This window comes from Asterias amurensis, chromosome 17, assembly GCF_032118995.1.
Source record: "Asterias amurensis chromosome 17, ASM3211899v1".
Lineage (NCBI taxonomy): Eukaryota > Metazoa > Echinodermata > Asteroidea > Forcipulatida > Asteriidae > Asterias > Asterias amurensis.
Window position 1 is genome coordinate 9,788,349 of NC_092664.1, and position 27,473 is coordinate 9,815,821.

The 27,473-nt window shown below is 38.2% G+C and overlaps 1 protein-coding gene across 2 annotated transcripts in view; it reads right to left on the bottom strand.

Moving 5' to 3' along the window:
* Positions 1-3,381: 3,381 nt before the first annotated feature.
* The window catches only part of LOC139949914 (uncharacterized), a 47,325-nt gene continuing 23,233 nt past the window's right edge, over positions 3,382-27,473 (bottom strand). For both annotated transcript variants that reach the window (XM_071948486.1, XM_071948485.1), the window contains exons 2-4: positions 14,838-15,107; positions 13,102-13,310; positions 3,382-6,211 (exon numbers count right to left, since the gene is read on the bottom strand). In XM_071948486.1, the coding sequence (XP_071804587.1) occupies positions 13,153-13,310; positions 14,838-15,072 (393 nt within the window). In that variant the 5' untranslated portion in view covers positions 15,073-15,107 and the 3' untranslated portion in view covers positions 3,382-6,211; positions 13,102-13,152. The remainder of the gene's footprint in view (positions 6,212-13,101; positions 13,311-14,837; positions 15,108-27,473) is intronic.

Genomic DNA, 27,473 nt, shown 5'->3' on the forward strand with positions numbered 1-27,473 from the left:
TGAGTGAATGGTATTTCAAAGAGTATCACCCGCTCAAACGAAAACAAGTTTAACTTTTACTTTTAATAGTCAGGAACCATGAAAACAATTTTGAGCCCTTTATTTCACTGCTACTAATAATTGGCGGACTTTTTCGAGCAATGGCTCAAATGAAAGCTTGTAACTTTCTCAACCCCCATCAAAATACATAATTTAATTTTAAATCAAAATTTTTGGGTCAAATCGGCCAACAGTCTGACAAAGCATCTTTAAGCTGTTTAGCAGAACATTCTGCTTGAAACAAATCCCTTGTTGAGCAAGATTTGAGTTGGGTACCATGCAGCCACACTAATGTTAAATTTATTTTGGCTGGTAACCTAAGTTGATAAGCAAGAGTTTTTATCACTGCGTAGCAAGAGTTTTTTTGTGCTTACATTCTTTATGAAATTGGGCCCAGTCCGTACCGGCAAAACACTACTGTGTTTTTATCACCCACTCCCAATTAAAAACAAAACATTTTACTCGAATGTTTTCGTTTTATTTTCATGCGTGTTCGTATTAAAGTTTGTTTTTGTCGTGTGTACTGCTTCTCTATTTTTTTATATTATATTTTATTCATTTTGATGTACTTTTATCTGTTATCTTCTCTATTTTTTGAGGTTTTCAGGGCTTAAATAAATAAATAAATAAATAAATAAATCAATAAATAAATAAATAAACGAGTATGTCCAGTTTCCATTAGTGTCCATTTTATGCATCTCATTGTGGGGGGGGGGGGGGGGGGGGTCTCGAGAAAGTTTAAGTACCACTGTGTTTTAAAACCCACTTCTATCATCATTATGAATACTTTATACTCGCATTGCCCTTTTTAGTTCCAATCGTGTTTGCAACAGTTTTTGACTAAGGGATTGCTTCTGTATTGAACCCCATCTAGCCTTTATAATGGCTATAGATAAATCCCATGTGACGTCACAAATAGTGTAATGTCGGCCATCTTCACCAGCTAAATAATGTTTTGAAAAGCACAGAGAATTGTCTTGAGAATTTTGTACCATTCGGGAAAGAATTTTTGCAAGCCACCGGCACACATAACTGAAAAAAAAAATAACAAGAAACTTGGAGTTAAACAAAAACCCAGTAAAATAAGTTATTTAAAAATTACAGATCAATCATAATGAAACATTTTAAAATTTGAACACAAAATACTCGTTGTAAAAGTGGCACAAAGCCTTGTTTTCTTTGTGTATTGTTCCTCAAAGTTTTGTATCGGTAGACGTATCTGCTTCTAAATCAAGAAATCTGTTGAGCCTTCTTTTGAATTGAACAAGAATATCTTGCGAGTGTTTGGTGTACGGCGAACTTGTCTAATAGTGCCATGGAGAATGCTAACCAAGACTAAAATTACTTCATCTTTTATGTTTAAATCTCCTTTCCCACACTGGTGTTTGACTCCACATCCGAATTACAGCACTGCATCACTACAGCACTAGATCCCGATAAACTTTGGAGACCGCGCAGACGATAATGATGTTTACACCTTTTGTGTGTATGAATCCGCCACACTAAATTAGTTCACAAGTAACATTCATGACCGTACCTGCTAATTGTATGAGAAGTGTTTGTTATAACACTTAAACACTTGTTCTTATAATCAACTTATGAGTAACCTACTGGCCGTGGGCTTTTCGAGGCAAGGTTTTCTTTTAGTTTGGGGATTGGCGTAGAATATGTCAAAGGGTGATACGGTTCATGTTTTCTTTACTTCCGGGATTTTCGCCATGGATGTCTCGAAATGGACGGACTCAAAATGCTTCGAAAAGTTTGGTTTTCCCTGTCAAATTCTACCGAAGAGAGACGTATGAAACTCATGGACATTGTGGAAATATACTTAAGGATTGGGTGAGTAGCATCCCTGTACTTGAATTGTGTATTTCCGGTGATATTTTGGTGAAAGTCTTGTGACATTATTTTGAACTCCTGAATGACTGGTGTTGTACTATGTGTGTGCTCGTAAGTATAGTGTCATTATACACGCACGAGCATGTTTAGCTATAATTTTAGCAAACCTCTACTGTTTTCTACCTTCATGGTTGGAATCTAGTTTCTGATAAATAATGTTTAAAATCATCATATATGTGATGTCAAATACCTATAGATATCACACCACATAAATTATGCTGAGTTTTGCTTTAGTGTTTTCTAATAATTTGTAACAATTAATGGTCATGTTCACGTCATCTATGGATAGGCCCCATAACAATGGCGGAATAGAATCATTGCGTGTTACGTGTGCAGTCAGTAGTGTTGGAAGACGGTTATATAATTTGCACCTGTGAACATTCCATCCTTTGTACGCATGATGTTGAATGGAAACATCGCTATGCAAATGAGTAAAGTCTAATTGGGAATGCAGCATACATTTGCATACTAGACGGCTTGTAGAATGACAATCTAAATTTGGCATTCAACTAATCCTATAAATATGACCAACTCGGTGGTTGAGCTGTAAATAACTCTACTGTAGAATGTCGAAGATTCAAATCCCATCCGAGGTATCGCTCCCCCCCCCCCCCCCGCAGGATTCTGATTGATTTGTTTTTTTTTGTGTTGGGCAAACCTCAATCTTAAAAGAAGGTAGGCTACTGAAGCAAACCATATAATACCGTTTTAAGCACTTTTCTTCCGCTAGTAACGGTAGATTTTTACCGTCCCATAGAACTATAATTCTACATAACAGAAACACAAACTTCCGAACCTATAGAACACTTTTCAATAAATTAGCCTGTACATAAGCGTATATGCCAAAAATATAACCAATCATTCAAACAAACTAAATGAATAAACAATAATGATATATTGGGGGTCGGGGGGGGGGGGGGGTCTCTTATGTACAATAGATGCATAAGGTGCTATATTATGGGACATTGTGAAGGGGGGGGGGGGGGGCTCCCTGTACCGCATTTCCAATAAAATGACAGTGGCATACACAATAAAACCGTATCATTATTTTTGTCAAATATGCAGATGCCTTACAATTTTGGGAGGGTTATTTTTTAGACACACACACTCTCCCTAACTTGAGCAGGAAACTTCACACAAAAAAACTACACACATTGTGCTCAAGTGATTTATCCATACAATACTGCACATTTTTTATTGATTGACCATGAGTAGAGAGATTACATGCTTTTAAAGTGTCAGGTAAAAACTGTACTGTTTCGGTTTATTTTCTGAAAATAATCAGGAAAGGGGCATTTTTCGTACTTTAAATCAATATTTACAAAACTAAAATATTTGATTTGGTTGGAACATGACGTGTACATATATAAGGTGCTGTTATAGATGACATTTACAGTGACGTCAATGGTTGTTCATCCCGTGCTCAGAATATTTCAAAAAAAATCGTGAAAATTGAAACACTAATCGAGTTATCATTTAATTGTAATGATAAAACACATGATAATTTTATATACAAATTAATAAAGGGGATATTTAATATAACATTATTTATCACGAATGAGTAGAGTAGACAGGCAATAATGTGAACTTCTAACTTATTTAAAATATAATATAAAGGCTATTTTCTGAAAAAACCACACCCATAGCTTCAAAGGCCTGATATCTAGCGCCCATCACAACATACAATTGCCCCACAGTTCGCAACGGACTCACGCGTGCACTAGACAGAAATGACGAAACATCAGGGCCCATTTTCATAAAGCTGCTTAAGCACAAAGAAGAGCTTAACACAACAAAGTCAAACTGCCATGTCACAAGTACTATTTATGACTGGTATCCTGCTGGTTCTGCTTAGCAAAACATTGTTAAGCAGTGATGTCTTTTTAAGCAGCTCTATGTAAATAGGCTCTGAACTTGCGCTCTGCACTTTTTGATGCACTAAAATGCGAGATCGCCAGTCATTTAAAAAACATAACCACTTACTATTAAAGTTGGAATCTACGACAGGATGTTTAGAGTTTATTGAAATTTATAATACATCGATTTTGAACAGATTAACTAATCTACAATTGTAAAAATAAACGTTTTGTTTGTTCTGATCCTGTTAAGGTTCATTTGGTTGAAACATTTCGATCGAATAAATTATACAGTTCAAGAAGAAATGTGGGTACAGCTACCAAATTAACTATTCATACTAATTAAAACGTCAGAAATAAACCGACTGCTATTAAAACACCCGTTTTCACTTTTGTTTAGTGTCTTTGTGAGTATAAATCACACCCTAAAGTGTTAATTGTGGACATTGGATCAAACAATCTGATGAAGGAAACAATCATTCAGCTTCTACATTATTATTTTAAACACAAACGAGGTACTAAACGATAAAAGCGTTTGTTGAGCGATTTCCCCAATGCCAAATAAATACTCATTAGTATTAATTAGTTAATTTCACAGACTTAGTCCTTTTCAAAATATTGAGATGATTTCATTCAACCACACACAATAAATTGATCGAACTATAAGTAATCATTCGACAAAATGAGTAAATTTACCTGTTTGTATTCTTCCAAAAAATTATTAGTTATTCGATATAATAGTAAATGAAGGATCTTTGTTCCTTACTTCCATTAATGATGTATTTCCTTTGTTATCAAAACTTCATTCTTGAGTGTTAACTTGAGCTAACCATAACTTAACTTTGTCTTAATCGTTTATCTTTGAGTTCCACGTGGACAGGCGCGTAATGCACTCAAAAGTTATTTCCGACCCGTAATTTAAACAAGTACATGTGTTGGTTTGCTTAATTTTATGCTTTTGGCTATAACATAAGCGTTTGTTATAAAATCCATATGGTTAGACAGATACATGAAATGTAGAAAGTTTTACATCGATAACCCTTTTTGACAAAATGTTTTTGTAACTTCATGAAGGAACATCCGCTATTTTTGGAGAGCCCAATTTTTGACTCAATAAAATGGCGGACCATTATGTTTTGCTGGCTATTATTCTGGCCAGATCGATGTTTGAAAATTAAATTAGTATAAGTCATACGGTGTTCTTTTAAACCACGACCAGACACAACTTTGCATTATTTGCGAGGTTATCTTTTTGAATCTTTGTTTTTTAAAAACAATATTTAGTATGATCTTGATTACTTCGATCAGCTCTATTTTGTTTTATAGGAATAGTAGGCCTAGTACTTTGCAAATTGACGAAATGAAATAAAGCTTATCGACAGACAATATTTTTGAAAAGTTTCAGGTGTCACTGAAGGCAAAGTGTTGAGAAATTGTGCATGTGCAACTATCGTTGCATTAAAAAGACGGCCACATCCATTCTAGTTTGTTTTGCATTCTGCAATTAACACAGCTTGTTTAAACAAATAATAATAAAACACAAATCTTTGAAGAGCTAAACAAATGAGGTAACGTTGCGTGTTATATAATGATAGATAATACCTTTTAGTTATGTTTAAACAATTGATTGGAATTGATTGTTAATTTATTTCCACTCCCCCCTTTTTTTTGGGGGGGGGTCACAGTTATATATTCTTAATCGTATAGGAGGTTGCGATAATAAACTTTATTTATGACAAAGTGCGAACAAGAAAAAAAAATGAAACGTATTTACACGAGGGCAAGACTGGGGTGTTAAACACACAACACAATTTCTCAAGGGACGTTTCGACTTGGCGATCCTGCTTCCGATTTAAGTTTATGTTCCTGTACTAAGTTCGCAATGCCGGATCCTTTACTTCCGTTAGTAGGCAGTCATACTGTTGACGGTGAGATCCGAAAGGCCATCCGTTATCTTGCTCCGGGTGATCCCTCCGGGGATCCTGGTGAATCCCCGCGGATCCCAGATCCACTCCAAAACGTGTTCCGTCAAATTTCTCGAGTAATATTGTCTGCAAACCATATTTGAGCACTTTAAAATGGCAAGGCCATTTTAATTTTGCAAAGGGCACTTTTGAAGGCCAGCAAGGCCTCCACGGTCTGTGTGTAATTCCAGTCATGCAAATGACCGTGATGGTGGGCGGGTGTGACCACTCTTCACGTTCCGTGTAAACGGGAGGTGAACCGGGGCGGGATTGGCTGGCTGCCGTGTGGAGTGGTGGGTGAACTCACACATCTGTTTATAGCTTGCTTCGCCTGGGGTCCTATTATGGGGGGCGTCTGAAAACGAAGATGCAAACCGAGTTGTGTATAACAAAAAGTCCGTTGTTAATCTTCACCCTTTTTAAAATTCAGCCTGTATAATATCCTGACGAAATCTGAGAGTAATGACAAAGAAGAAAAAAAACATGAATTAGAACATAAAAACACATAATCTAATAAATCTTGGGGGACATGGAGGGAGTTAACATGTCGATTAAACAACCATAATATAATGGAAACTGTGTGGAGGTATGGCTTTTGGCGTGAATTACAACCCAACCTTCATTCACTAAGAAGACGTTCGGGTATAACACCTTTCGCGCCAATTCGGCTTTTTTACACCATAGTCTGCGGATGAAGTACATTCCACGCAGTATTACATGCAATTAGGAATAATGCATTGGGATTGGTGGTCCAAACAGATTCTCAGAGCACTGCGAGTGGATTCAATTAAGACAATGGAAGAAAAACAGATCTCGTTTTGGTTACTCCTTTTTCGTTTGTTATTGCTGCCAATCGTTCAGAGCAACCATGTGACATTCCCCCAAAACTGTCAGTAATGACATGTGAAAGCTTTGCCCGGTCATAGTCAGAACGCTTGAACAAAAATGGCAAAACCGAGATCTCTTCTAAAACTTATTCTTAATCAACATCACAATGATGACGTCACATTTTGACGCACGCCATCATTGTCAAAAGTGTACAAAAATCAACAATACAATTACTTGATAAAACACTTTACAAATGGCTTATTAGGAAAATCTATTTATTAAACGTTTGAAAGAAACGTTTAATAAGTAGATTTTCCGTGAAATTGTTCCCTGTTCAAGCAGCTCTTTTACTTAAAGGCACTGGACACTAGTGATGGTTGTATAAAACATTGAGAGAAACGGCTTCCTCTGAAGTAACGTTTATTATAATTTTTTTTGAAAAGAGGTAATTTCTCACTAAAATAATAACATACTTCAGCTGAAGCCTTTTGATATGCATCTATGCACTCAAATGCAAAAATTGTGTTTTTTCTTTTATTATTCTCTTCTCTTGCATATTCGAAGACCAATTCCTTCCAAACTCTCACAGTTTTGTTATTTTAAACGTATGTTTGGATACACCAAGTGAGAATACTGGTCTTTGACAATTACCAAACGCACACATCCGTCGAATTTATCAAACTGTTCCTAACGTTATATGGTTAATCTTAGAATGAGGACTTAAAGACAGTGGACACTATTGGTAATTGTCAAAGACCACTCTTCTCACTTGGTGTATCTAAACATATGCATAAAATAACAAACCTGTGAAAATTTGAGCTCAATTGGTCATCGAAGTTGCGAGATATGAATGAAATAAAAAACACCCTTGTCACACGAAGTTGTGTGCTTTCAGATGCTTGATTTCGAGACCTCAAATTCTAAACTTGAGGTCTCGAAATCAAATTCGTGGAAAATTACTTCTCTCTCAAAAACTACGTCACTTCAGAGAGAGCCGTGTCTCACATTGTTTTATACTATCAACCTCTCTCCATTACTCGTTACCAAGTAAGGTTTGATGCTAATAATTATTTTGAGTAATTACCAATAGTGTCCACTGCCTTTAAGACGAGTTAAGTTCTGTATCTATAGACATTATGAACGCATTAAATCCACTCTTAATATGCCCAGTTGCTCATTCTAAGGAGACCGGCGCCTTTGAATGTTTAAACAGAGAAAGTGCGCCTTACAAATGCTGCGTTTTATTTTCTTTTTAATTATTATTATATGATTAATTCTAGCGTTTCGTGAAATCGGCTACATCGCTTTAACATAAACTCGCCACTTGTTGACCCTACCGCCTCTGCACATCCACCAGCACAGGCTTACGGCTCACTTGTTTTCTTAGGCTGTGATGCCCGCCACTGTCCAAAAATAAGTGCTATCGTGCGGCGTCATAAATAGACAGAGAATCGCCCGACACTTACAGGTGTAGTCAAATTGCTATTTACACGTGTGTAACATCCCACCTCATCATTTAGGGAATACCTGAAGGGGATGATGATTAGGCTTAGGTGTGGGGAAGAGATGGGGGTACCGTCCACAAATATTGATGTGTATACGTACAATCTTTGACAGACCTCTTTTGATGGACCGATAAACGAGCTTTTAGTTTTTTTTTCCGAACAACATAAAAATGTCTAGGCTAGTATTCAGTGTGACCTGATCATTTAAGTGATGGTCCCGAGTTCTCTTTTATGCCGTCAAAAATATTTGGTTAACCGATGTGAGTGTTCTTATACAGGTTGTGGCTAAGTATGTACAGTGGACAAACGAAGATGGTAAATATAGAGGGGATCCCAGATCACAGGGCACTGGCCTATTTCCCGTCACGTTGGCCCGTGTTCGGACACTTAATCTTCCCGGGAAGAGAGACAGCTCGTCCATTTATTGTAGCAATTAAACAGCACATCTTACTGCCGCATATAGTGTAAATCAAGTAGATGGCATACAGTGTTGACTTGGACTTAACTTTAATTTGACAACCTCACTGCAAGACCGTGTTCGAATCATGCCTGCACTTCGTGGCTGCAGCGAGTAATGACTTTTCGGCATTGCGGCCATGGTCGTGAGCCCAAGTGAATAATTTGAAGTTGGAACAAAGCTTGTATCTGAAGACTTAAGCTACGCAACAGCTGCTGGTTAACGTTGTTAAAACCACAATTGCTGGTTAAAGATGTTGAAAACAAAAATGAGGAAAATGTTTTCATATGTTGAAATTGTGCCTAGTTTTTCACTATTTTCTACGGACTCGCACAACGTGATAATCAACAAGTTTCACTTGTTTGTTTAATTGTTTGTTTGTTTGTTTGTTCATGTATAGTTAACCACACAAAATACGAGCACTGTTACCATTTTGACAGCTCTTTACCAATCCTGGTTAATAAATTGAACTGTTTTGTGATTGTATATTCCATAAGTTTCATTATTGCAAAACTGTTGAATGAAAAGCCACGACGAGCGCACGTTTGGTCAAAGCAGCAGTTATAATAATCGTTGACTGAATATCAAATCACTTCTAGCCTCAAATTAAGAAATTGTATTAGAAACTCATTCAAAAAGGGTGATATCAAGTTACAAAGCGCTGGGGATATTGTGTCAGTTACACTATACGGTTCTTCCTATTGGGGATCTTACATTACAATGTCACAGTGTCGAAAACTGCACGGCTTGAACGTCCGGTCTCACCAGGTGTCCGCTTTGCAGTACAAAGCCTGGCACCTGGTGACTATATCCCCAACCCCTCTTGATCCGTCGCCGAATAATCAGGAAGCCCTACACTTTAGACTGTAGTATCTCATACAATTTAGATAAAACTGCTGAAAGCCGGCCTCAGGTCGACCTACGCTTTTCTTGCACCCGCAACAAACTATCGGCAACGCGCAGACAGAATAATGCTCAGGTCACACTAACTGATAACTCATGCGCCTGCGATTGGTTCCCGACCGTCGGGATCACGTCGTACAAGTTGAAATTGATCTACTCTTGCTAAATCTGCTCTTGTCATAAAATAAAAAAATTTGAGCGGCGACTGTTTCAGATTGTCTTAAAATCATCGCAGTTACTTTCAGGTCGTAAATAATCGCCGACTGAAAAGTTCCCGATGGTCTTAGCTCAGGCGCAGTGTGATCATGAAAAGTCAGTCGCCGACTGTTGACGCAATGTCGACCTGAGGCCGGCTTATAAAGGTCCCGCACACTTTTGGTTGTTGTCAAAGATCAATGTTATCACTTTTCGTTTCTCAACTTATACAAAATGATTTTTTCACTTGTTTTCAAACAGCACGCCAAGTCGAGGTAGGTACACTTTAATCAACGCTCACCAGATAACAAAGTCCAAGTTGTTGTTTGGTTCAGACCCATGAGGTTATAACCGAAGTTAAATTGGGGCATATATATCAGACTGTGACGTCATTACATGGAGACTAGTACGAAGGTTTTTGTTCATGCCATTTGTGTTTAATGTATTCCCTAAATAGCGTTTTCCAGAAACATCACTGTTTGTCGGCATAAGATATTGCGAAGAAAACAAGGAAGATAACAAACAAAGATTCTCGGTTGCGATGTTCAGTATGCAGTTATTATTTTCCTTTTCTTCATTTCTTGTCTTAGTGTGTGGGGAACCAGCCTTTCGTACGAAGCCATCGCACTGATGGAGTAAATAAGACATTTCTTAAGAGGGTGGAGGGGGGGGGGGTACTGGGACAAAGAAAAACAGTTTGACTTTATTATTTTTTTTAATGCATTAGTAAATGTAATGACCGAACCATACATTTATGCATTACGGGGGTGGTGGTTTGGATACATGTTACTTTCGTGAGCATAAACAGCCCAACCGCAGCATTGATAATTAGGAAGTAATAGAAAATACGATCGTCCGCGTAATACCTGACAAAATAATTCAGCATATGATTGGAATCTTAAAAATATGGATAATGCTACTTTCGTCGCTTGTTTTTTTTCCTTTCCTTTTGCGCAGCAGCGCAATGAGCGCCGCTTGCGGTGGATACCGGCGCTTTAAAAATTTCCATTATATTATTTTATTATAATAAAATGACTATTGCTGCCGTACGGTTTTATACATTAAAAAAATATCGTTGGTGCCACGAGGGGGCGGTGCGGGATCGAAGGGAAGTGGGGGGGGGGGGGGGGGGCACACAAACCGCCAAGCCACACTATGGTTCCCCTTGTTATTACGGAACCAATGTTGTGTTGTCAAATACCCTGAGTGCATTAACAGCATTTGGCGAAAGTGGTTTATTCTGCCTTTGAAAGTCTGCGTATATCGCCTTGCATTATTAACATGTCTTTACATTAGCATTCTGCATTGCATTTGTGTACTCTTTTTCCCATCAGGGATACACCAAAAGGGTATGGAAGTGGTGTTGTGTGTGGCCCAATGCTCTGGATAAACACACAAGGGACCATGCCCTTCGTAGCTGCCCAACGCTAAACACACAGCTAACGAGTGAGCTGCTTGCTATAAGGCGGTTTGTGTGGATCGAGGTTGCATGGTCAGGGAAGTCTGTCGACAGTATGACGAAAGTAGAGAAAAAGTCGTCAAACAAGGCAGTCATATTCCTTAATGCATTTGGACAACAGACATCTCCCCTTCCAAATCCCCGCTGAAATTGCATTCTTAATGTCCCTGTGAGTTTCCGCCGGTTCCGCGACGCTCTATAACGAAATGCTATTTGCATCGTTGAAGAGTTTTCCTCACACACTAGAAAAACAGTCAAGAAAATAATAACTGCATACTGAACATAGCAACCGAGAATCTTTACCATTTGTTTTTGTCTCTTCGTTGCTCTATACGCAATCTCTTGTGCCGGCAACCAAACAGTGATATTTTGGGAAAGCGCTATTTCGGGAATACATTTTAAACACGAATGGCATAAACAGAAACCTTCGTACTCGTCTCCTTGTAGTTACGTCATCACAGTTTGATATCTATGGCCCGATTTGACTTCAGTTATTATCACAAGGGTCTGAACCGAACAACAACTTTGACTTCTATTCTGATTATGGGTGAACGTCGGTTATAAAGTGTACATCGGCTTGCCGTGTGAAAACAAGTGAAAAACACGTGTTTTCGAGCAGCGTGCGTTTGTTCCCATCTTCTTATGTATAAGATGGGAACAAACGCACGCTGCTCGAAAACACGTTTACACGATGTTGTGTATACACAACAACACAAGTGTGTACATTCAATAATATTCATGTTTCATGTTGTCCCTATTAAGGCCGATCGTAGGTGGAAAAAAAAAATAATAATATCAGTGGTTGGACACATTTGGTAATTGTCAATGACCAGTATTCCCACTTGGTGTATTCAAAACATAACACGTATGTACAGTGCCTTTAAAGATGTTCTCTGAACCTGGTATCCTCCCAAATCAGTTAATTGCTTGACGTTTCGATCATAACAGAGTCTTTCTCGAAGGATAAACTTTGTGTTCTAACAACTGAAATACCGTTTCTGAATTCAAACGTGAACGAGTCTGAAGCAAATGAAACGATATCGCATCAAGGCACATTGAAATGGGGTGGAGGAGTGGGAGGGGAGTGGGAGGGGACGGGCAGCATTCATATGGAATAAGGTCTTTCTAACTTTAATCATGAATAAGTTTATGTTGATTTCGCAAAGAAACCACCCGAGGGTATAGAGCAAATAATTTCAAGTAGGGGTTTAGCGGGTGCAATAATAACCACCCACCAACCAATCCCCTCCCATCGTCGCCTCTCGCACAATCAACAAGAGCAAGTGCTCAGTGCTAAATTAAATATAAATGCGGTTTTACTTGAGAGTTTCTCTGTGACCAACCATAATTGTAACTTCAGTTTTAAGGTGATTGCGACATTCCGTCAGATTATGACGAACACAGATGTTTTGTGCAGCCATCTAAACGTGTTCTTTGACTTTTATACTCGAAACTTTTACGAGAAGTCTAGATCAATCACTTTAATTTAACAAGAAGGGGGGCATTAGTTGTTTACAGGCTGTTAATGAACCATAAGACAATTAATATAGACAACTATTGCAGTTTTCTTTTCTTAATGGCACTGGACATTTTTGGTAATTATTCAAAATATTTGTGATCGAAAAAAACTTACTTGGTAACGAGCAATGGGGAGCTGTTGATGGTATAAATATTGTGAGAAACGGCTCCCTCTGGAACTTAGTTTTTGAGAAAGAGGTCATTTCTCAAAAAAAATCAAATACTTCAGATCGGTAGCCTTTTATTAGGCATCTGAAAGTACACACATTTTTGAAACAAATGTGTTTTTCTTGTATTATTCTCTTGCATCTTTTGATGACAAATTGATTCCACATTTTCACAGACTTACTGTATTCATATGTTGGGATACACCAAGTGAAAATATTGGTCTCTTACAGTAATACCAAACGTGCCCAGTGCCTTTAATCTTACAATCGACAACACAGAGATAATAACATGTACTAAAAGTTTCACCTACCTGTAAACAAATTGCAAACACCTATTTTGGTCATTAGTTTTATGATTTGCCCTATCTCTTGCGTCCGGCGATTTGAAAAAGGCCCTGGTTGGCCTCGGCCTGATCGACTTGGTCTTGACGGTCCCGTTCGATTGCGTTCAAACGGATCCTCTGAATTGGGAATATGGGCGAAACAGACAGGCCTTGCCTTTTTCTTGGAATCGTGTAACCTGTGATTGGTACAGACAAAGACAAGGGAAAAGTCAAACTTTAGTATATATTCACGATAGTCCTTTTATAGAAGAGTTTGCGGTAACACCATGTAAAGACTATCTCTAAATGAATTGGGGTGGTTCTGAAAAGAACCGTTGGTTTAACTCGACGTTTCGATCAGTATGCTCTGATTGTCTTCTGGAGAATGCTGCATAGTCCTTTTATTAATAGGGTCTCTGAAAGGTCAAGTTCAGTGTAGTGAAGGACCCATTCTTCCAATATAGGTCCTTTTCGAATCCACGGGATCGGCTTTGAATTCGGCTTCAGGCTCGTCCTCTCGTTTGAATCCCAAAGTACACATACGCAAAACACGCCCAATTTGTTAAAACAACCGCGGAGCCATACTAGCTTGAGCCGAATCTAGAGCCGAAGCCGTGGTTTCGAAAAGGGCCGTAGAGTCATTTTTATGAAAGTGGAAAACTACAGGCCCTGTAAGGTTAAAATGTTGTAACATGAATGATGTTTTATTCAATAGCCTTTCAGAGTGCAATTTAAAACGGTACGTTTAAGGATGACCATTGATTCATTTTCATGAAAGTGGAAAACTACAGGCCCTGTAAATGTTAAAATGTTGTAACATGAATGTTTTATTCAATACCCTTTCAGAGTGCAATTTAAAATGGTACGTTTAAGGATGTCAACAATTAATGGGTCTGTAACTTAAATAGATAGACATGTTTGCGTCACTCAAATGTTCAAAGTCAATGCCTTTTAATTGAACATCATCAGTATTAAATTACATTGAACTTTTGAAGGGCAGGTGTCATTTTTATCTCATAGTGACTTGGTACAAGTCATAGTTAAGACATCATATCTCATACATATGATTGAGTACTTTCTCATATGAATAAGTTCAAGTAAATATGACTCATACTAATTCATTTATGACATATCTCATATTGGCTCCATTGACAAATAGATAATAATTATTACTTGAAAGCTAACAAGTCATAATTATGACTCGTATACTGACTCATTGTTAATGAGGTATTTTTCTCAATGTCATTTAACGCTTCCGTATTATGGAAAATGTTTCCCTATAGTAAAACAAATGGAATAAATTAATGGATGTTAAATTTGCATCTGGGATAAGGAATATTAATTTTGGTTTTACACTTACACCGATACGTGTTCCCGAGTTCTGTAAAAAAAACAAATTTCAAAGGCATACTACTCAGGTGGGATTTGAACCCACGATCTTTGCAACTATAGAGCAGTACTTATAAAACCAACAGTCAAGTAAGACACTGAGTCTGGTGATTAGACAATGCTCTAGAAATGCAAAGGTCGAGGGTTCGAATCCCACCCGAGTACTATGCCTGTGATTTCTGTTCTACATAAAACTCCGGAAAGTGCTGATAGATACAGTGCTTACACACATCGGTGTATAAGTTAAGCCACAATTGATATTGTTTTATCCCATCTTTTGAATACAAAAGGGTAAAACCAATATTAAATGGCACAATCTTAGCTTTATCCCTTACCTGGTCCTGATCCTGAGCGTGACATTGCCAAATCATTCAGTCTCCTTAAGATTTGCTGCCTTGAAAGTCTCCTTGGATTCCTTGGGTCATCCGCTTCAAAACTGGGGTCCAACAAATCGTCGTATTCAAATTTAAACAGGCCTAGAGGTTGAGCCTCGGTGCAGGCGGGTAGGCACAGGAGAAGGGCGAACGTTCCAAGGGACACTAACAGAATAAGCCGCTGTAGGTCGTTCATGGTGACTGCGTCAACCTTTAGTTTCTGTTGTTTTCCTGCGGGGTCGAAAGAGATTTTGAAAGTTAATTTAAAATATTGTAACTCGAGTTGTTTTTCACTGATATTTTTTTTTTAATAGATGGAAATTTGCTCGGTGACATGGAATATTAACTATGGTTTTACGTCTAGTTTAAAAGACACGGCTCTAGATTTGAAAAGGTCGTGGGTTCGATTCCCACCTAAGTAATTGTGTCTGTTTTTTTTTCACGGAGCCCGGGAAAGTGCTGAATATGTGCTGACAAACGTCGATGTATATTGGTAAAAAACAAAATTAACATTCTGTATCCCTGGTGATAATTTTCCATCTATTTAATACAATATTGTAACTCAAATTGTTTTTCACAGAGATTGTTTTCTTATTTGTTTTGTTTCCCCCTTCTTCTTGAAACTGGTTCGTGCGTGACAAAGTGGCCCTTGGTCAACTCGACTCTGACACAATCCGGAAGACTTATTATATGCTTGTTGTTTCCGTTGGCGAAGAAGAGAAAGCCAATAGGGTGAACTATTGTCTCGCTGTGGGGTATTTGTGTTATGGGGTATTTGTGTTATGGTCTAATGTTAAACATTATGTTTGATTCTTGCTGCAGTTGGCGCGTTGTGACAGCAAGAAGTGCCCATCTTTGGTGTCCATGTTGTTCTTGTTTGAGAATGGTCATTGTTGGACTAATTTTTTATAGAAATACTACACGATGGTTATACCAGAGATATTTGTAATTCCACAGAATGTTAGTATTGGCACGAAAGACACTCAAACATTTCTTTAAAATGAACATTGTCGTCTCTTGATGGGTAATGTCGTTGGTCACCTGACAAAGTCATTGAATATTCATGAGGTATCATGGGCATGCGTCTGTCTGGAATGTAAGTCAGTGCCCGGGGCTTCTGCAAAAGAAACATGAGCATAAAATCATTAAGTTTCTGTATGTTCGAGTTTCTTCAAGTGCGAGGAATAATGAGGTACTTGTGTTCATTAACACATTATGACCTAATTTTCTATTTCTATAGCGGTCACCTGATCCGCATTATGAATAATTCAAGAGGTATCCTGCGCATGCGTCTGTTTAAATTGTAAATCAGTGCTTGGGGCTTATGCAAACTAAACATGATCATAAAACGATGAAGTTTCTTCTTGTACAAAGAAAAATGAAGCACTTGGTGTTATGACATAAAATATTTTGCTTTTTCTACAGCGGTCACCTGACCAACATCATGAATCATTCATGAGGTATCCTGCACATGCGTCTGACTGTTTGGAATGTAAGTCAGTGCCTGGGGCTTCGGAAAACTCAACATGTCCATACAACCCTCAAGTACAGGTAATAAATCAAACACTTCAAATGACTTTGTGCATATAATGATGAACATTTTGCATGCCTTAACGAAAAGTGGATTTGTATGGATGTTTTTCTTTCATACAGCTAATAAGCTTTAAAGAAAAGCTTAAGCAACTAAGAATAACAAGTCAAACATTCACTCTGGAATCATTTTAACTATCCGTTCTAAGACGTACGTAGACTCTGCATTCGGATAATGACAGCTTGACTGACTGTTTTTGTGTTTGTTCTTAGTGGGACTTTAAATTAATGTCGGCGAGTAGGAATAATTGTATATTTCCAACATTTGCCACCCTAGTTTTGTTGGGGATTTACTCGCATGATTTTCGGGTTTGTGTTTTAACTCTGAGCACCGATACCAAACCGTATCTTTTAACCGTATTAACTTCGTATAAAGCATGAATTAACCAGACCTGATACTTTAACGTATGACAAATAAGCGGAATAAATTCAAGGTGACCCGCGACCGAGCGAAATCGGGTGCATAGCCCCGCCGCGTAACGCGACACTAAAGCCCCATGCCCCTGCGCTTCGCGACTTCCCTCGAGTGGGACCACACTCCAAAGCAGCGCCGTTACCGCACAAGGGCCTCAGCGCTCGCCTTGAGAAAGCAAAAAAAGGGAAAAGTCAAGAAGCAAGTCGCTCTCAGACGATGGGGTCCCTGCTGCCCCGCGCTTGACGAAATTCGGAAGCGCTGAAGGGGGTTAAACAAGAGTCCTTATGCGACACTCATCAGGAGCGTAGATTAGAAAATCCTGAATGGTCTTGATGCCTCGATTGCCTTTGTCGCTAAACTGTTCCCCTAGGTCGTAATCTAATATCATGTTTTCTTTCGGGGGTTAGCCTGATGACCGATGTGGGTTTTGTTCTTGTTTAAAACATGATTTCTTGCGAATCATTTAAATGAAAACGGCGGGGGTTGTGGTTGTGAAGAGGAAAGTTTGTGGAATTTCTTCCAGTTTGATGTAGATCTATGCCATAAAGAACGCCGTATATAGAATAAACTAAATCACTGTGGGCCATAACCAGACATTTTGAATAAGGGTTCACGATAAAAAGTACAATATTTTGAATGTATTAACAACTTTATAAACGTTTTGAAATCAAACAAATGAATGTCTTCTTGTATATGGTTGAACAATATGTTTGCATGAAAAACAGTATTGTGCGATAAATGCCTTGTGGTGATAAATGTGTTATACATTGAAGACTAAGAAAAAAGAAAAAACCATAAGCTATCTTGATCTGAACCAGTAAATACCCGAACCAAATTGAGATAGCGCGTTACTTTTATGGAAGCTCAAACTAATGGTCAAATTTTAAAGCTGTCAAAAACAAGACATTAGTTAGCACAAGGCTTTTAGCCAGGATTTGGTGAAATGGTGTCCACATTTACTGAACATTTAAAAACTGGGTGATCAAACTTAAAGACACTGGACACTATTGGTAATTGTCAAAGACCAGTCTTCTCACTTGGTGTATCTCAACATATGCATAAAATAACAAACCTGTGAAAGTTTCAGCTCAATTGGTCGTCGAAGTTGCGAGACAACAATGAAAGAATGCTCGATTTCGAGACCTCAAATTCTAAATCTGAGGTCTTGAAATCAAGTTTGTGAAAAATTACTTCTTTCTTGAAAACTACGTCACTTCAGAGGGAGCCGTTTCTAACAATGCTTTATACTATCAACCTCTCCCCATTACTTGTTACAAAGTGAGGTTTTATGCTGATAATTTTTTTGGGTAATTACCAATAGTGTCCACTGCCTTTAAAAACTTGGACATGTGAATGACAAATAAAACAGGATGCCCAAACTTAACAGGGTGTAAAAAGACACCTACATGACAACCCACTGGTTAACAGTGTGGTGAGCATATGTTTTCCCCATGAAACACGTCACCAGCGAACATGTATGGGGAACTTAATTGAGGAGTCCTTGTTCTCACTGTTACAAATCTGCCCCTGTTCCTTGAAATGAAATGCGACTTTTTTTCGTGAACGCACACACGCTCGAATTTCCCGGTCGGCAATCAATGTACGCTAAAAACATCCAGCGCCTGAAACCATAAGAGAATCCTCCCTCCATTTCCCGTCGCGTAATGATTTGCAAAATGTAAAGTGAATTTGCATCAGACTCTATGGCACGCCACTTTGGGTACGCGAGGACGGATGGGGTTGCCCCTGTTAATGATATCCGACGTGACACACGATACAAACTCGACAAGTATACATCCGTTGCAACTTGAAATTTAGGCCCATGCCTTCTTGGAAAGCAGTGCGTCGCCTGTTTCTGACACAAGTTTAGGAAAGCTTTGCAAATAGTGAGTATTATCTTATTCTGTTTTGTAACAACATGACTGGGAATTAGCCTTTTTGAGATATGGTAGTCGCTATAGGTTTGGTTTGGTAGTATACAGACAAATTAACCCAAACCTTATAGTGTTTTAGTAACGCGTCCATCATGATACCTAATAATGGCTATATGAACGTGGGAATTTGCAAATAGAACAAACAACCTTTATGGATACTAGTAGAGCCTGAGGTGAAACCTCCCATAGCTAAACTGCGTTAATTATATCGGATTAAGTTCTAATGGGATACTTTGAGGCGCTAGGTGGCAGCAGACTTACCAGGTAAATTGCCATCGTTTACGTAGTTCTAAGCAATTGCGCACATTACCGAGAACAATGGATTTTACCTGGTAAGTCTGTTGCCACCAAGCATCCCAAAAGTCTCCCATTACAATGGAGTAATCTAAGTTTTCTCAGTACTATTGTTATATATGTTTGATAACTAGGCCAAAGAACCATACAAAATTACCTACAAAGCACTTACAGGCCCCACAATTCTTGAGAATGACATTTCTTTACTACAGAAAAAAGAAAACAAAATTGCGTCCAGGGTTCGAACCGGGGTTCACAACGTAGTAATATGCAATGTGGAATTCACAATGAAGCAAGCAAGAATGACCATTCAGTTCAATATACAGAGACGTGTTATTTAACTTCGATCCAGTGATGTAAATAATACCTAGCCAGCTCGACCATATTACACACTAAATAATACTACAAATTAATATCTATAAAGTAGAACACCATTTATACTGTACTATATTCCACAGGTCATTCATTCTTATACAGGGGCTTTTATCTAAGCTCTCTTCCCACACAACATAGAACCTTAACCCTGATGGTAAACTGTCTGGATTTAAATAACAAAACACTTGTATTCGTCCATTCATTCCATAGTCGTATTAAGTAACTTGATAATCTGCTAAAAAAAAAAAAGAGAGAGCCGTTTTTTCTTCTTCTCTCCCTCAGCTAACGAAGTCACTGGCGATGATTCTGTTAACTGTACAAATTTGCCCCCGTCCTTAATAAAGACTCGAAACTCAATAAAGCTTAACCTGTTCACATGAAGTACAGAAATCAAGATAGAGAGATAGAAAGGTGGAGAGATATACGTGCTTTGAAGCACTTTCACAATGTCAATATTGTGTGAAGCTATCGCTCGAGGTGTTACATTTGATCCCCTGGTATGGAACAGCTTTGTCCGCAAGCCGCCCCCGGCTCGATTTTTGAGGTTAATATTTCACATGAAGTTGGGAGTCAAAGAATCACCATATTTACTGATCATTCGTTACTAAAGAAGCAGCGATTATCCAGCACTGTTTAAAATAGAAACTAAGTAAACAAAAAAAAAACACATTGAGAATGAGAAAGGTGGGGATTCTGAAGGCAGCCGTTTCAAACGTAACAATGGCGAAAACTTGTATCTATATCAACCACGTTTCGTATTAAATAAAGGCGAGATAAATCAAGGGTTTGGTATTTATGTCAAGTCCTGGTTTGGACCAGTGCGAGTGTGTTCATACAATTCTCAAATATAAAGGACTCTAATTTGGGTTGGGGATCCGTAATACCACAGGGCCATATATGGTTCAAAATGTTTTGGACTAAGAGTAATTTTACAGGAACATGATCATACTAATGAGAAAGCGTCGTAACCCAGTTTTACCATAACAGTTTTCATTTGAACAGGCTTCAGTGTGTCACTCCCTTCTCAGTAAATTTGAAAAGTATTTCATCGGATAAAATGTCAACATTTTGGGCATATTTTGTTTTTTCTTCAAGAAATTACATTAACCATCACTTGAAAAACACAAGACCGTAGGACTTGCCCGGTCAAAGGTTTACTGGCCCCAAACTACTGGCCTATAGGGCGTTTGGTCCAGTGTAAAATTTGAGCACTGAACATGCATCCATTATTAGGAGAAAGTATTATATTAATTTTGTTTTTTACCCATACACCGATGTGTGTTAGCACTGTGTACTCGGTACTTTCCCGAGTCCTGTGAACAAATATCACAGGCATGTTACTCGGGTGGGATTCAAACCCATGACCCTTGCAATTCTAGAGCAGTGTCTTACCAACTATACTACCGAGGTTGCCCGGCAGCTAGAGATAGTATTCGTTCTTGTACATGACCCTGCATTTTTTCTCTTATTTTTTTCTTCTTCTTGTAGAGCACCCCAGTCTAAATTTACCTCTATGGATACCTTAAATACTTTCTCATTGAGTGGACGGTCTCAACAATGAGCCGAATATGAGCACCACGGTTTCTATATAGTTGAACTGCATACACACACGAATTGCATTACAACATTACAGAGATATGAACCACAGCACTTTTAAGTATACAAATGTTACAATACAACCACTAGGGTCGTCTGTGGTACTGCCTCGGCTCGATCTGGCATTGTTGGTGAATAACCTAGTTGTTTAGCTTTTTATATCGCTTATTTGGGTTGATATTAATATTAATATCCGGCTAGAGCAACCATGCGCACAGATTCATTAGATGGATCGTTATTGGCTTGACTGAGTATCATGGTCGCCATTGAATGATGGATAAAAGGCTGTAAAATAAGAATAACTCTTTTTTTAGTTTACTTTGCTCAGGACATCAAACAAAAGGGGGTGGGAATTTTTTCAGATTGAGAGCCTAACATGGACTTTTTTTTTAAGCTTGAAAGCAGGATGTGAGCTTATTCGTTTTTTAATGAGTTTTGTTTGAGGTTGGAGTTGAAGTAAAACATTTTTTTTTTCTGACTTGCACATAGAGCTGAGTAGTGAGTATGTTTAACAAAAACTCGAGTAATATTTTGTTGTATAGCGATTTATCTGCGAAAGGTATACCGAGATACCGAGTTTCTACTGCACGTTGCATGCACCTGGTTAAGGTTAACAAGATGCTGTGGGGCAATCGACAGTCAAGTCCGAAACACTGGGCAAACCCATTCTTTTAACGATAAGTTTAAATTGGTTGTTTAACGTTCACAACACACGGGGCTTATGGCATTACGTGCCACTCGAAGGACGAATCATTTTACGATGAAGTGACACGAACGGGTCCCGCACCCACACTCGGGCAACACCCGAGTTTGAACCGTTCACAAGATCGCTCTGCGATGCCACTCACGTTATATTCAATGTCGCCTGACGAGCCAGACAGACAGATTAATAGATACCGAAGAATAACAAACTTTTGTATCTCGCACCGAGATAATTAAATTTAAAGAGCGGCTATAGTTGCATTGCAAAAAGTTATAAAGGCACCGGACACCGTTGGTAACTGCAAAGACCAGTGTTCGCACTTGGTTTATACCAACATGTGCATAACATAACAAATCTCTGTTATATTATTGGAATCAATTGGTCGTCGAAGTTGTAAGTAAATAATGAATAAGAAAACACCCTTGTTGCACAAACTTGTGTGCCTTCAGATGCCTAAAAAGGCTTCAGGCTTTTTTTCTTTCTTTCTCATAATCAAATATTTCGTAAAAACTACGTCACTTATAGGGAGACGTTTTTCACAATGTTTTATACGACCAGAAGCGCTCCGTTTGTCGTTACCAAGTAAGTATTTAGGCTAACAACTATTTTGAGTGGTAACAAAAATATGTGTCTAGTTGTGCCTTTAAACAGACTTGTATTAACGTTCAAACTAACAGAAGAAGATGAAAGACAAACATAAAAACTATGGTTTGCTGACTCAATGCAAACACGAACACTGAAACCGCAAACCCTCAACAACTTATAAAGCATTCATGACAATTTAAAAAAGCAATGGGATTTCAACCTAATTCAAACGGAAATTAAAAAGAGCAAATCAACAACCTGTCAATGAATTGTATAAATTCATAGTCTATGCCGAATGTAAATTCAAAAACAAAACAAGTAAATGGCTAGGCAAGATCCAATGCAAATACAATTAATACTGGAACAGCTGCGAAATGTAATTGCGAATTGATGAATCGCTGTAGATCAACAATAAACGCAGACAGTTAACAAACCGAGCAAGTTCAGGAAGCCTTTTTTTAACAGGCCGATCAGAATCGAGCATGCTTTTAAAAGGTGCAGTTACTCCACAAAACCCCAAACATATTTGGGAACAAATTAAAAACAACCCGAAGCAAACTAATCAGAAACATTTAATGAAATCAAACTAACAAACATTGTGTCAACCACAAACAAGAAACTGCATAATCAAAACAGCATTTATTTGTTGAGGGTTAGTACCGCCTTGCTATTTATCATTGCAACTTTGTGTTATAGCTGTAATACTTAAAAATAAAACCGTATTGACTTTAATGGCCATTAAATATCCTGTCACTTTAATATGATCGCACCGATCGAAATAACCACCCCTTTTCAGCGTTCACACCACACTCAATAAAACAATAACCCTTGTTTGGTGTGTTCACGAACAACACGTTTACCCCAACATTTTGTTAAAATGTTCACACTACAGAGGTAGTTTGCGTGATTTGTTTTATGGAAATCTGTCCGTGAAAGCGTTTAGTCGGGCAAAAGCGTTAAGTCTGCCAAAAGCACTATGCTTTTTTATTCCTTCTTGGGGTTTTGTTTAAAGATTACAAATGTAAACGAAGAATTTGCTGAGGATTAGGACCTTATATCAGAGGTAAATTTTTTAAAAGGGTCAAGGGGTGCAGACCAAGAGATGGGTAATAAAGAGGGTTCCAAGGTCGAGTTGAGTTTACACATCCAGTTTCCAACAGATAGAGATAGATTCCCCGTGAAAGTGGTCTCTTAACACACTTTTCAGAGTTTTAGCACACTTTACCACTCTTTCAGAGTGAGATTTTAAACTTTGAAGTCATCAGAAATCATAAACGTGGTTTGTGTATTCCAAGGAGGATGATTATTGTTCTCTATGTCAACATTTTATTTTGAATGGCGTTATGGGATATAAATTCCGGATTGAACTTCAAATTCTGTGCGCAGCAATGTACCGAATATGTTATTTGAAATGTAGTCATCGAACGATTTTGATTATGACAAAAATTTCACTAACTTTAAGGGTACCAAACACGGAGAAATTTAAACACAATTTTAACGTTAAGTTAGAGGCTCTTTCCTGATTTCCATTAGGACTCTATCCTAATGAACATGAGTTGATCACTTGAAGCCTGTCTTTAGAGATGCTTCCGATATTTTTTTTTTACATATAACATTATTTACATTTTATACAATCAGTCCTTGCCGACGACTTACAATGCGTTTTAGCTATCAAGGTTCGTAATGAAGTGTTATTCATCTTCTTTGATCAGTTGCTTTGTTTTGCCCCAGTCTGTATCTCATGAATGTTACTGAATACCCCAATGCCACCCACACATACAAATACTAAACCCTACGTTAAGATGTTTGCCCTCCAGCTAGATCAACTAATTACAGTTTCTCAAATAGGCTGTTCAAAATCTACATATTAACCAACGACTTTTTCAACTCATAAAATATAGCTGCCTGGATTCCAGAGTCATTACTACTATAATATGCAAACATTGTAAAAATATTCTTGAGCAAAATTACTGTTTTTCTTTTCTTTTTTTCTTTCTAATGCAAGTCGCCAGACAAACACGGTCTGAATGCCACTTCAAGGTGTGGGTTACAATTATTTTTTTTTCCAGAGGCCTTTGCCACCTACTCCTAGGGCTGAAACAGAGTTACCCCTTTTACAGTCCATACGGATGTAGGCTTGGGTATCATCCATCAGAAGCCTGGCCGGTAGAGCAGAAGGCACTACCTCCCCGATTTAAATATCGACACTATTAAAGGTATATTATAACTACCCTTTGTGAAAATCTAAATATTTACCTAAAAGGCGCCGAGGCACAAAAGAGCTGAATAAGTAATTGATGGTATTGCCTCTTAAAGCCAAATTGGTTTTCAGAAGTGTCTCCATAGAATATTAGTGAACCCAGATTGTCTGGACTAATCTTTGAAACATTAGTTCATACTGGTCTCTATGCCGCGTTGTTGACCAATCAGTACTTTCAGGAAAGTTCACCGAAGAACAACTGGATTTCAACAATTTAGTTTAAGGAGCGAGTATACACCCACACTATAAAGAACGGCTCCTACAAAAACAAAGACTTTGAGATAGCAGCATTTATAACTCGATACAATCCATCTCTCGCTCCACGCCTTTCAAATGAGTAGGTTGAGACTTCCTTTGGTATATACATGAACCGGACAAACACTTCAAGAAAAGGTGATTAATTATTGTGTTTTAATAACAAATGTCTTTGAAATAATATAGCAGCACAAAGACATTGATCGATCTCAATGGTGTGCTACAATATTTCTTGTTGGATGAGTGAAGTTTCCCCTATTTTATTATGATTTTGAACCATTTTGATTTCATTTACTATACAAACTTCTCGGAGATTAAAATAATAGAATAGGTTATAGACAAATTAAGATTAATAGTCAAACAAAACTTAAGCATTTTGTATTTTTAAAGAAAATCACTTGAGCAATCATAAAGAGGGCTGGAAAAGACACGCTACTCCAAATTTGAACTGAACCAGAACACACAATAAGCCAACTTATTGTGTGTTCTGTTTTTTATCCAATTTAGACGAGCGTTTATTTGTTAAGGATGTTTTACCTCACACCGAAGGCAATGGTGTGCATCATACTTTATTAAACTATTATAATCATCAATAATTAACCCGAATACATTTGTCTTTTATAGTAAAAGCAAATTATGCACCCACATAATGTGCCTTTCAAATAGTGCTACTGTTGGCTATCATACTTTTTTCTTTTTTTCAAAAAAAAAAAAAATAATACAGACCTTGTAAGATGGGGGTGTTAAAATAATTGAGAGAGGTGTACAGCGAAACTTTGAAAATAGTACAAAGAAAATTGGGGAAAAAAGGAACAACATAAAAAAGGTACCTTTTATGTTTTCATTCATTTGTGGATCCGGTCAATTCATTTCCCAAGTCTAGAACTTTCTACAAATGCATTTTGTTTTAGTTTCCGTAAGGCTGTATACGTTCACGACGAGGAGCCTAATTCTCACGTGGTATCTCGCCAATTTTGCTCCGAACCTCCTGCCATTCTGATTTGAGTGATGCGCAATTCCGCATTAGGAGCTACAGAGGTTGTATTAGTCTGGCAAACGCCACCAGTCACATTACAAATACCTTGTCCATTACACAGGTCGGTGTTCAGCGCCTATTGCTAGTTCAATCTTCCTCTCTCAGAATCCATCTTGACGTGTCACCCTCTCTAGGCCTCGTCCGCCGGATATGGAAGCTCTTTGCCTAATGAAGGCATTCGTGTAACAAGGGGCCAATAATGCCGTAACACCGCGCCCTAGATCACGGCCTTAGATGCGGGTACTTCAGACTAGCTCGGATGGGGTATTTGTACACACACATTGAAACAAGGAGAGCATTTTTTAAAAATGGCTTTTGCTAACAAAACAGTTGCTGGCAGTGTAAGGACTTTATGTAATCCACCATACACATAAACTGACAAACCTGTAGAAGTTTGAGGTCAGTCAGACATCTGGATCACGAGAAGATAGTGCAAAACCGATTACACACTGTTTTTTTGCATGACTTCGATTAAACAAAATTTCATGAAACGTTCACTGGGTGAGTTTTATTTATTTATCATCGAATATTACATTTAAGGCTAAAATATTTTATGGGAAGTTTTCTACTATCACCATTATACCGTGTAATTGTGTGTAAATCTGTGATCTTAGACGAGCATCTTTTACCAATTCTGCAATCTTCCTTTAAAAGGTGATTTGACAATCACGCAACATGTTTGAGGCTTCGGGCGCAATTTCCTTTCCTCTCTGGCTCTGAGAGGCAGAAGATAGATCAAGTTTACAGCGTCCCCTTCAGTCTTGGGACTTATTATTATCATGGTCACTGTGTTCTCATGTCCACAAACTGCACCCGAACTAGATTCGTGAGCCGCATAAGCACAACAAGTAGCTTTACCAGAATAAGGTTACCAACTAAACTACCAAGTCACATGTACAATTTGTGATTGATATACTGTACTGGCCTGACGTTTCGACCCCAGCAGAGTCTTTCTCGAAGGAGAAAGAGAAAGATTCTTTCCTTCGAGAAAGACTCTGCTAGGGTCGAAACGTCAGGCCATTAACTATTTTTTGCATTTATACTCTCGGTCCATTTGGTTGGTAAGTTGTTTGCAACAGCTAATTCTATTTTCTCGGATAAACTGTACTGCTCAGTTCTGCTTAGCAGAAAATTGTTGCTAGAGCAATATTTTCTGTTGAACCGGCTCTATGAATTTGGGCCCAGACGACCTGCTTGGTGGATGATAGTCTTTACCATGCCCGACATGTGGGTAGAGGGCATCTGCCTTTGCTATGATGCTCGATTGGGGGCATGGTGTACCCCCCCCCGAAAAAAGTGTATCCATTGTCTGCTTGGATTCGACTTCTACTAATTCTCTACTTCTGAACAATAGAACAATTGTGTGTTAATAGTGGAATGTTCCGGACACTTTTGACATTAAAGACAATCTTTATTCATCATTAAAAGCCATTTGCCTGACGGATGATAATTATTCAAAAATAAATCTCATCAAGTCGTGAATACAGAAAGTAGTCATTTAATTCTCACAATAATAAACTTACACAGATTCACTTCCAAGCTTCCGGGGACGAG